This window comes from Harmonia axyridis, chromosome 1 (assembly GCF_914767665.1).
Source record: "Harmonia axyridis chromosome 1, icHarAxyr1.1, whole genome shotgun sequence".
NCBI classification, from domain to species: Eukaryota; Metazoa; Arthropoda; class Insecta; order Coleoptera; family Coccinellidae; genus Harmonia; species Harmonia axyridis.
The window spans coordinates 52,293,283-52,305,481 of NC_059501.1; the positions used below are offsets into that span (position 1 = coordinate 52,293,283).

The window sequence follows — 12,199 nt, forward strand, 5'->3', positions numbered from 1 at the left end:
TCAATTCGACCTCGGCATGCATCGATAACAGTTCCAGAAAATTCCGTTGTTAAGTTTGGTCTAATGATGGTTTCCATGAATATGAAAACTCACCATGTAGATTTATGGAGAATGAATAAAAGAAATGATTTCTTTGTGGTCAATCCATACTCACCTAGCACTACTCTACCTCTGATAAGAATATGCTCAGTTACTCCCGGGACACCATATATATATTATTTACAAATCATTGTAATATGGTAGTGGTAGTTATACTTAACACCAATAATTTATACAATGTTATTAATTTTGGGCGACCAATCTCTTTTACAAAGTGAACTCTCATTTAGCAGCTTTCAAAAGAAAAAAGTAGAATCTTTACAGCATAATAATTTCTACACAATTCATCATTTTCAGAAAAAAACTCAGAGATTTTCTGAAAAATCGAAAAACCATCATAGCTCAGAAACAATCCACTTTTGAACCTTATTTATTGCAAATTACTTCTAGTATGACCCCGTTAAAGGATCAGGATGAATTACCAAACACTCTGTAAGTATACATATTCGCCTTTTTGTTGTCTTATTTTTTTCGATTAAGTACGAGTTTTCGTTACATTTATGTATGTATAGATTGAATTTTCTCATTAATCTTTCATTAATTGAAACATAGAAATAATTTTTCCTATGCTGATTGTTTAATAGTGTTTCATTCTAGAAAGAATTTTCTACCTTCATAGTGAGGTCTTTAGTAGGTTATAGAGCTCCTGACGAATGTTTCGGTACTAAGCATCATTCTGTTATAATTTTAAAAAAAGACTACCACTATCTTTTTTTGTTTGTACACTTGATATAAAGATTGTTATTATACCTGAAAACCTTATGGAAGCTTATTTTCACTGATTCATTGCATTACCTACCTGAACTGAGCATCACAAATGTTTCCAAAGCAATCAGTGAGTTTGGAATCCCAGCGGTGCCTGAGTTGACTTTGCCACTGAAAAGCCTGAGAGTTCTCCACCTTTGCTACAATCATCTTATAAATGACATCTCTGGAATGTACATCTATGGTACAAATCGTCATTATTTTCTGACGGTCTCCTGGTGTTAAATCTCCAAGAAGTAAGTTAATAAGTGCATTCAGCTGTGAAACTTGTTTTCTCTGATAATCTTTGAGTGCATTCTCGTAGCCCTCTTCTAATCGGGCGAAGGCAAGATTTACCTCAGTCGTCCACCAAATTTGCGTACCTACACAATAGGTCTTTCAATGACAATGATATTAATAATTTGCTTTTCACTTTATGTAATTCATATCAAGCTTATATCTACAGGTATAGTACCAGAACTAGGCAGCTATACTTTTTCGATGTGAAAGGCCTATCCTGTAGACACAAAAACCGACAACATTTTTGGTTGGGTACATGTTGATTATATTATTTCTGCTAAGAATGCACTTGACGAAAACTTCTGATCGAGATATTATGTTTCAATCGAATTCAGTACTCAAAATACTCGCATGATCGTGAATAGACTGGAAAATACATCCAGACCCCTATTGGGAAAGATTAGATTTTGTTGTGTAGATGAAAAAGGTGAATAGGAATTTTTGAAAACAAATTTAATTAGTTGCCGCATAGTGTTTCAGAATTCGGTACACCCAAGCCAAACCAGTTATCACGAGTTATGTTTGTGCCAATTGAATTATGGATGAACCGAACTGATGAAACGATTGTTACTTATGGGAAATGCATTTCTCATTGAATTCTCTGAAGAATTTGATTTCAGACATTTAGTGTTCAATAAACAATATTGTTAGTTGTTATTTCTGAAGTATTTAAAATGAAAATCAAATTTCCATAAAGAGATGAAGATAAGAAACAAACAGCAGAAATAACAACAGACAAACGAGAATGAACACAGCTTTATGTTTGCCAAATCAACGGTTTCAACGGTTCACGAGTTGATGAGATTCTTATAAAAAAAATATATATTCAAGTTAGAACGTCCAACTTCATTGTCCGATACCCATTTGCCAGTGCCTTCTACCCCTGCAGTCCACACCATGACTTATAATAATAATAATAATGAATTTATTTCTGAAAGTTGAAATGAAAAAAGTTGAAATGATACATATCATCAACATAGAAAAAATCAAATAAATACCTCCTACGAATTGCGAAAAATTAGTAATTCGAACCATCAAAGAACGTTTTGTCTTTTTTTATTGAATAATTCATACACCAATCATACACTATAGTTACAATGGTGAGGGCTACTGATCGTTAACGTTTCAATCGATGAATTAGTAGAACCCAGGTTCAGGAACGACATTCAAGAAAACGTTCCACTCCAGCAAAGTGAGGGAAGAAAAATTTCACTCGGACGCAGCTAGTATAGGGCTACCATAAATGTTGGAACATCGACCGGGACAAGTGGCATAGAAATAGGTTGAAATACCACACAAAACTTCCAAACTCATCTGAGAGGACGGTATTCATTTAATGATCATCCAAATTTTCTATTAGAAATGCTCGACTGTTTAGAAATAAAGTATAAAGTTCTGATAAAGAGTCATAAAAAGGTCGGTTATAGCTTTTGAGGCCCTTTCCTCAGCTACGAATTTTTTTTTCGATGGCACCCATAGCTTCAGCAAGCGTGAAGTTCTGAAGGCCATTGAATTCTAGAATGAGAGAGTACATTAAGTTGTTTCTGCATACTCACGAAAACCCTTCATCGTTCGTACCTTACAGTAAATATCGAAAAATTTTTGGAAATTGTAAGAGCAATGGGCTACACAGAAATGGCCATCATAGCAGCGCAAGTGGAAGCAGTTAGTGCGTTAGACAAACCATAGCTTCGATGTCTTTGGACATAATCTCTTTTAATAAAAAAAACTCGCCTTCATTTTCTTTCAAAGTAAATATTCGTGTTATACTCTCTGAAAGCGAAAATATTTTGTATGGAAATATTAAGGTTCTCTATAAGGATTTAACACAAAATGAAGTGATTGAAGAAGACGATTTATGTGTCTAATTTTAATAATATTATTTTCAATGCTTTAGTTTCTGAAAAATAATGTAAGAGCAACGGAAACAGCTTTTCAGCTTTATGATTACTGGAATCCGCTGAGATTCCATAAAAAGAAATTTTTTATTACCTACACTATGTAAGAAAATATAAATCTAAATAATGGGCAAATTACTATGACCGGGACAATTGAATAACTGACCTGGACACGGGGACTCAAAGGTCCAAACCGGGACATGTCCCGGCTGCGTATTGGCATTGTTTACTATGCTGCAACGCATACATGGTGATGCAACACGGTAAAGAATGGCTCAACCAATGCTCTCTCTACCCAGACATATCTTACCACGACTCAGCACAGGATGGTGTTCAGACATAGTAACTATTGTATTATGGATACGCGCCCATTCTCGAGGCATTGTTTACCTCGTTGCAGTCCCAACCACGTTCAAATTTACTGCCTTTCGCAATTTTACAAGCCGAACCATAAGATACAGAAGCGACTGACTAACAGGTAGAGAAGGCAGTGTTGCCGTCCTCATCAAGAAAAACTTGTCAGACGGGAGGACGAACAACTTGGAAAACGCTTCCGAAAACACCATGATGGCGGACTACAACATAATAACCACCAAAACAGCATAATATGACTCCCGATTGAGCCAATTCTACTCTCCGACCTGGACTAAACAACGGATTGGACACGATATGATTAACGCAGTACGGTTCAGGAAGACAGGTTGTTTTGGACATTTATATCCTCAATAATATCCGATGATTCTAGGACCTCTACACATAAATCATTATTTTTATGTTATTATTATAATGATTCTCAGTTCAGATTATAATCCGATAATGCTAAAGTTGGAACACATAAATAAGAAACTAAACTGTCGAAAATTCATCGACAGTCCGACAAGTTCCGAAACTGAATATCCGATCATTCTAGGACCTCTACACATAAATCATTATTTCTATATTATTATTGTAATGATTCTCAGTTCAGATTATAATCCGATAATGCTAAAGTTGGAACACATAAATAAGAAACCAAACTGTCGAAAATTCATCGACAGTCCGACAAGTTCCGAAACTGATTTATTTCACGGGAAAAAAACAACGAAATTCAAAAGATCACTGAGGAAATCCAAAATGCACTGAATGAAGCAACGAAGACATTAACAAAACAAAAATCCGACAGAAATATTTTGCTTCCAAGAATTGAGAAACTGATCTGGCGCAAAGTTAGAGCCCGAAGATTAGCCCATTGCCCAACACAAGAGAGAAAGGTGAACAGATTCACGAAACTATTAAAGAAAGAGCTCCAGAAGCACAATGAAAAGTAGTTAAAACGGTTGGAGACAATTAACTGAGACAAGACGCCTTTTACAAACCACTGTGCCGGTTAAACAAGATCCTTAAGTGAAGAAAAAACCGTTGCACGACGCTGAATGGCGCAACGGGCGTAATCTTCTCAGACTAAAAAAAAAGTAAAAAAAAGTAAAATTAAACTTTTTCGCCGAAAAGTAGGAACTCCAGTTCTTCCCAACCACTTTCCAGATGACGATAATGATTTTGAGGAAATTGTGCAAAAAACGACATCAAGAATACTCCGAACTAAAACTGAAGCAGAAATAAGACAAACGACATTTTATAAAATTAAAAACGAATTTAGACGTCTCAAAAAGACCACTCCCGAAGAAAACCACTCAACCAACAAAACGCTTCTACATCCCCCGGATAAACTTCGTCCATAGATAGTCAATGGTATTTTGAGACTCAACAAATGCTTGAACGAATGGAAGAATGCAATTGTGGTAATAATCTCCATATTTTTTTCAATCCCAATCAATCTGCATTTGGTTCATTTCCTTACCACTGCTTTATATGAGGATAGGTCGGAAAGAAGATATAAAAAGAAACTGATTTTGGGCGCCATTTTGCAAAGAATTCGACGCGGGCGGCAAAATTGAAGTGAGAGAAGAACACATCAAAAACTATAAAATCACCAATTTTCCTCCAAACTTCCGAAAAAAATTTCCATGTAAAAGTACCAAGGACTGGAGAACATATTACTTACCACAAAGTGCAGGTTGGGCTGGATAGTCGAAAATCCAGAGTTCTCTTGGTTTTTCCTCATACGATGCAATAGCTTCATTCAAACATGAACGCAGAGTCTTCCTCATGACATCTATCAGTTTATTCAGCCAATTCTCCACTTTGCCAATGCATTCAAGCGGCGTTGCCAGTTTGACGTATTCGTCGTTTTCTTTAGATTTCATATTGTAAGCTTTTTTCGAGTTCGATTCAAAACCGAGTTTCGCCAAGGAATCGAAAAGCTTTGTGAGATGTCTCTGGATGAGTGCTGGTTGGTTTCCGTTCGAAAGAATATCCAGAAGATCGGCCGAAGAGACGAAGTAAAATCTGGGAAACGCTAATCGCTTCGTCTCTAAGTAATCGTTCAAAGCTTTCTCACACAGCGTTAGTTGTTCTGATAGATTGTCTAGTCTATCGAAGAGGGCTGTTTGGCTCGTTGCAGCGATAACGTTCAGATTTCGACCAAAAATATAAAGGATATCTTTAAATTCTTTATCGATGAAATCAAATCTTCTCGAGTCTTCAGGTAGCTGTATGCGGATGTCCTCTGATCCGATAAATATACTTTCGAGGTACATCCATTTACGTTGAACTTCTATAAATGCCTAGAAAATAAAATCGAAATCAGAGAGTCATTGGTTTAAGAATTCTCAATAGTAAAAAATTTCATCTGGGATCAGTGTATATTAGATTAGTCCGATGAATACATCGATATATTTTGAGGTACAAGAAATTTTCTTGATATAAAATCAGACAACTAACATTTGTTGCGAATCTTACTGGAATTTTCTAGATAACAGCAGCCATATGAAGAATTGTTTTAATCTGAGTTCGTTCTGATACCAAACCAGTTGAACCGTTCATGGGAAACTTGCCTTCTAGCCCTTTAAATCAGGTGAAGCCATTTCAATGTGGCAGTGTCGACTTTGGTAGTTTTTTTCTCATCACCATGTCAAAAACACGAGATACTAAATATACCCACTCACCATCAAGGTTGTACAACTTGAATTGGTTTTTGAACCTTCATCAGAATCTTGTTTGACAGCTTTATGACAGTTATCGCACGGTGTAATAAAATATTCAGCAACGGAGGCACACATTTTGTGGGGCGTATGCAGTTTTGCTCTCTTTATTCATCAAGCAATGCCACAGAGGATGAGCCTATTGATTGGAGCTTGAACCCTCCATTTGTACATCACTTTGGAGCTCTCTGGGAATCCGGCATTAAATCGGTTAAAACTCACCTAGTGCTAAGTAAACAAGAACGGACTAATGAAGAACTTTATGAGTTATTGGTTTGAGACCTTTTTTAATGATGAAGTATTTTTATTTTCATATATTTTCATGATATTTCATGATTCTGACAAAAAAACCGCAAATACACTGTAAGTAATTGGTTTCCCCTTTTTAATGTAAAATCATCAAGTACCTGTATGCTGGGCTGGATTGTTTTTAGTGTTTCTCTCACTATTCGTTTTTTAAAAAATTCCTTTTTGTATTGTACTGTTCAGATATTCATGTAATTATTTATTCAATTGTAATGTCCCATTGTATATTCCAACATGATTTATTTATTAGTGTTTTTAAAAAAAAAAAATCTTGTAATTTATTATAGAGCCCTGAAGAAGATTTTTGAATAAAATCGAAACATGTCGGCAATGGTCTGAGAAGTGGTTTTTGTTCCAACAACCTGACCTTCAACCCTGTCAAGAAAATAGAAGAACTTTATACCGTTCTGGCGCAGATCGAAATAGTTCAAAATTCGCAACCGCTTTTTCCGTTGCGCAGTGATCCAACTGATATGTCGACCTAAATGCCTGGATATTTTTTGATTCTTGCGCTTCCAGATGGTGATTCATCTCATTTGAAAATCAATAGATTTTCTAGATGGCAATTACTCTCTCGACTTCATGTTGCTTTTTGAAACGCAGATAACGAGTATCTGCGCATACTTTACAAAAAAGTAGAAAATGGGATAAACCTTCAACTACTACGCTAAAACACGCTTATCCTTATCAATGATTGTCCTACTTTTTTCTTGCGCTGACGATTGTCACGAATTGAGAAACTATATCCAGGTTCAAATAGGATAGCTTGTGTAGCTACCGTTTGTACCAGCTAAAGTTCAAAAATGTCTATAATGAAGTTGTGTCCATTACCACAGCAATAATAATATATTGCTGAACCCTATTTTCTTTTTCCTTTCGATATTTTGTGTACCGGGTGTTCCAGATTTCCGTACAATAATGGCGTCGAATAGAACAACTCTTTTCATAAAAAGAATTCCTATAAACATATATCCTAACAGGCTTCGTTTTCGAGATAGAGAGTGTTGAAGTTTGAAGAAAAAACAGTTTTGAACTTATAAATCTAATTTCATTACATTCATTGTTTTAATTTTTATTTATTGAAGTCTTGATAATGTCAATGATGAATTCAAATTTGATTATAGAGTCATCTGCGATGATTCGTGAAAAATTGTCCTTACAAAACTTTTGTAGTTTTTGCAAAAAATTTCTATGAGGAAACTGGGGACGGACATCTGGAATGAGAGGGTTAGAGCCACTATGGATCATTCTGCATAGATGTTCAAAAGTGCAGCTGAAAGAGAAAACTGTAATTTCACGACTACACGGAGCAACTGTGATGGTATATTCAAAGCTTAAAAAACCAAAGCTGATACAATAGAAGAAAAACTGAAAACTACAGAGAAAACGGTGAAAAAAAGAGGATTTTCCTCTACTTCTGTAGAAGAAAATGGAGAATTGATTTTGGAAATACCGGATCACAAAGCCATTTCAAATCCAACAAGACTAACAGAGACCAACGAAGTCAACAAATTTTGTTACAGAATATGCCCAGAAAGGAAAGAGCAGTCCTTACCAATAAAGCCAATAGAGAGATGAGAATACTATCCAAATTGGAAAAGAGAATGAAAAACTGTCACATATTTTCTGAAGAGAAAGGCCGAGAAGTTCTGAAAAAATAAATTAACATTCAAACGACGAGCTGGCATGACTAGATGAGTACAACCCAGTTGAATAAATTATTAGAATACCAACATATCATGAAAGACTCATACATTAACTACGAAATAACAGAAATTGCTCAAACTCAATAACAAAAAGAAGAGTCTTTCTTATGAAAGGCAAGTTATACACAAGAACCACTCTTCAAAAATCGTTTGAGGTTAGAAAAACGAAAAGGTTAATGGGCCAATAGATGCCTGGAACCTTCAAAACAGGAGAATAAGTTTGGTAAAGTAGTTCGATGATATACAAACTAGCTCTCATAAGGTACATGACAATATTCTCCCTGCTTAACCAAAAAGAAACATGTTGAAATGTGTGTCCAATATGAATTAATTCATATAAACAAAATATCAATCGGATAAAAATCTTACCTGTATAACCTGGTCAGCTGTCGACAATTTGATCTGCCAATCTGTTACTTCTTCTAAAAAATAATCGATGAATTTTGAACTCATCATATTTTGTAACGCAGATTGGTTATCTTCCAGAGTTTCAATGACTTCCTCTGACACCAATAACAGTTGAACTCCAGTCCTCTGGTGAGGTTCTATGGTGAATGACATTGATGTCCATGTAGTATTCAATTCGTTGAGGATTTTTTCCATACCCATTTCTTTGACCGATTTATCGACTATTGTTTTGACTTCTTCTTCGTATTCGTGCAAGTTCAAAGCCAACAGATCATTCAATGTCGTCTCTTCGTTCATGACGAAACGAACCTATGAATTAAAAAATATTATAAAATATATCTAAATTCGAATTTTGTAGAGATTAGTAAGAAGCATAGAAATAATCAGATCACCGCTCTTGTTATAGAAAGCTCTCTTTTTATGTGCTCATCAACAGTTGAAACTATAAAAATATTGAGACTTATATAAAAAAAAGTTTTTGACCATTTTCTATTAAATTAATTAAATTGAAAACCCTGGCAAAAAGACGACACACAACTCGGTGCTTGCTAAAAAGAAGTGACTATGATGTTTTAATTTCAGAGCTCTATCATCAGTATTAGCGAAGATATAAATTTTTTTTCGATATCGCCATTTTTCCAATTTACGCTAATAACTCGAAAACGAAAGAAGGTGACTAAAATGAATACTTTTCTTGTGAGTTTCTCAGACAAAAAGAACGAGAATGGGGTATAAAATCATGTCCATATCCTCTGGTTTAAAAATTGTAGTGCCAAAACATCGAAATTTGCCTACCCTGTACAATGTCAGTCATTATATTCTATTGTAGAAAAATATACGGATATTGATTTACTAGTGCGGAGTAATAAAATGATTATGAAGCATATTAATTCACCTTAGTAGCCTGCATCAGCTGCTGCCAGTGCCGTTCTCTAATAGCTGGATTCTGTAGATCTGTTACCGCTCTAAGAGACGTTAGTAGATTCTTAATAGAAGCTTCCCCTCTCATAAAAACATCCCAGCCTCTAATCTCTCTATCCATGGCTCGTAAATCTTTCGAGAATTTTTTGCAAGACAATTCCATACCTTCCACATCAATCTCTTTCCAAGGTGTTGATCTCCACTGGTATATGAAGGAATTCATCATGTTGATATAATCCCAAAGCTGTTTGATTTGCTTCAATTCTTTTCGACTTTGTCGTATCGATTTGATTTCATCTATTACAATATCGAATACGTTTCCATCTTCCAATAACTGTTTCTCCTCTTTCTCGAAATCTTCGATTATAGAATTATTAATGTCCACCCTCGAGTAAACATTAGTGCAATCGTAAGAAAATAGTATATCACGCTTGAATTGCATTCGATAAAATGTAGCTCGTGTTTCAAATACTCTAATTCGTCGCTTTATGGCATTAATCTGAACTGCCTGCAGAGGAGCAACCGCCTGTTTGGTCGTTGCTGCCACCTGTAAGTTCAGAATCATAATTAAAATAAAACTGTGAAATGCCTATTTACTTCTTTGATTCTATGCCTGCAATTCGTATGGAGTTAAATTTGGTTTAAATGTTAATAACGAGAGTTCAGATAAATTAGTGGTCAAGAGTGCTGTGGAGAAATTAGAGTGAATATTCTGTGATTACAAATAGAGCTCAGTGTACCATATCACTAACATTTGTTCACATACTTCTAATCTAGGAAGAATTGGGTACAAGCTAAGCGCTACTTGTAATCACAGAAAATCAACTGTAATTTCTCCACAGCACTCTTGACCACTAATTTTAATGAACGCTCGTTATATACAGGACTTTCAGAATAGTAGCTTGTTGTGCATCCTAAGACTGTTAGTTTCGGAGGTACAGGGTGATTAATGAAAATTGGTCTGAACTTCCGATACCCAGAAATCAGCAGTCCGATTTTGTTCAAATGTTGTGGGCTTGTTAACTTCATACAACCCTTTAAAATGTTTCATGTAATTTCGCTATTTTCAGGGTTGTACTCAGATTCCCTTTAAAAGTTCGGAACCTATATTTTTTACACTTATTATTCAATTTAGTTTTTTAAGAATACGGTACTTTTTTCATTTCTTTCCCGATAATTTTAGTTGTTATCAATTGACATTCATATTTATACAGGGTCCTGCAATAGTGCGTTAGGCTGCCATTGTGGCCAAACCAGACGTTTTAGAAATATAGTTGAAAAGCATTCCTTTTGTACTTTCAATTCTGCATCTCCGGAAAATATTTTCTAATATACAGGGTGTTCCCAAATAAAATTATTCAACAAATGAATGATTTTTTAAAAGGAACACCCCTTATATTTTCGCATATTTTGAATGCTCTTCAAAACCACTATCATGACGCAAAATATTGGGGATATTTTTCCAATGGTACGGACCTTATTCGGAAAAAACTGCAATACTCAATAGGTGCTGAGGGGCTTAGAATGAAAACGGTCCACTTCACAGCAAGTCCTACGAGTAGTGGAACAACCGCAAACAAGTCAAGAAGAACACAGTCCCTATTGTGTTCTTAGATTCGGCCAAAGCTTTTGATGTATGGTTCAAAGGACGACTACTAAAACTGCTTGCGGCTGTCAAGATCATGATTCGCCCGATGAAGAATCGACGTGAACTCTGAGAAAAGTGAGGCTCTTCGCTTCGGCCGAAATAGGAAATCTCCCCACGGAGACGTCCAATCATCTTCGGTAGATCTAATACAAAAGGAATATCAAGTATTTTGGAGTGATACTTGACAAGAATTTCACTATGGAAGCAACATTTACATCAGATGCTATGAAGGGAAAGACAAGAGCAGTGTCGTTGCAAGCGCTACTTTGCGAAAGCAGAAAAATGTCTGTTTCAACAAGCTTCTTCTGTACAAGTTGGCAATTTTTTCGGACATGCCCGGCTTTGGGATACCCGCAAAGTGTCATATTCAGAGACTTCGAGTCTCATGGTTTGTTAGCAACGTACGATACAAATGCCATTCCTAGACGATCATTCAATAGATTTAAGAGTGAAGACCTTCAACAAAGCTAAAAATCAAGCAAACCCCATCTAAAGGAAGGCTTGCGACTACGATGAAAAAACTCCATAGAAACACAAGAGACTGAAGATGACACTTCTTAAAAAATGTGTGTTAAGCTAAATATTGACAGGCACAAAAACTGTGTAATTAATAGTTACACAAAAACTTTTTAATGGCATATTGCCACCTGCTTAACAGAACTGAATACTTCACTAGAGGTGAATAACACTGAGATAATCAGTAAAATGATTATTGCCTAACTGCGAAAAAGATTGAAGCCCGATTGCAACATCTAATGTGAGTTTGGTCTGATTTAGGGAATAAGGACATGAATACTTCTGATTTTATACAAATCAGTTTGATCATTCATTATATTCATTTGAACAAACTATTCACGTTTGCAGTGTTGCAGCTATTTTCCATTAAATGCTAGATGCTAGACGTAGAATTTATATTGGAGTGAATGAATGAGATGATATCTGGGGCTAAAAAAAATCTCTCGAAAAGAACGGTTGTATTTCGAAAGATCAACACGAAAGCGGAGGCACAGGTGAATACTAGTGAAAAATGTAATGCGTAAAGAACAACTTATTCATTTTTCTTATTCGTATTACAATAGTAAATAATGT

General features: G+C 35.5%; 1 protein-coding gene across 1 annotated transcript in view; it reads right to left on the minus strand.

The window, feature by feature from the left end:
• LOC123679387 (dynein beta chain, ciliary-like) overlaps positions 1 to 12,199 on the minus strand; it is a 52,091-nt gene that overhangs the window by 14,028 nt on the left and 25,864 nt on the right. The window contains exons 5-8 of the mRNA XM_045616943.1: positions 9,437 to 10,009; positions 8,503 to 8,850; positions 5,083 to 5,704; positions 899 to 1,226 (exon numbers count right to left, since the gene is read on the minus strand). Of these exons, the coding sequence (XP_045472899.1) occupies positions 899 to 1,226; positions 5,083 to 5,704; positions 8,503 to 8,850; positions 9,437 to 10,009 (1,871 nt within the window). The remainder of the gene's footprint in view (positions 1 to 898; positions 1,227 to 5,082; positions 5,705 to 8,502; positions 8,851 to 9,436; positions 10,010 to 12,199) is intronic.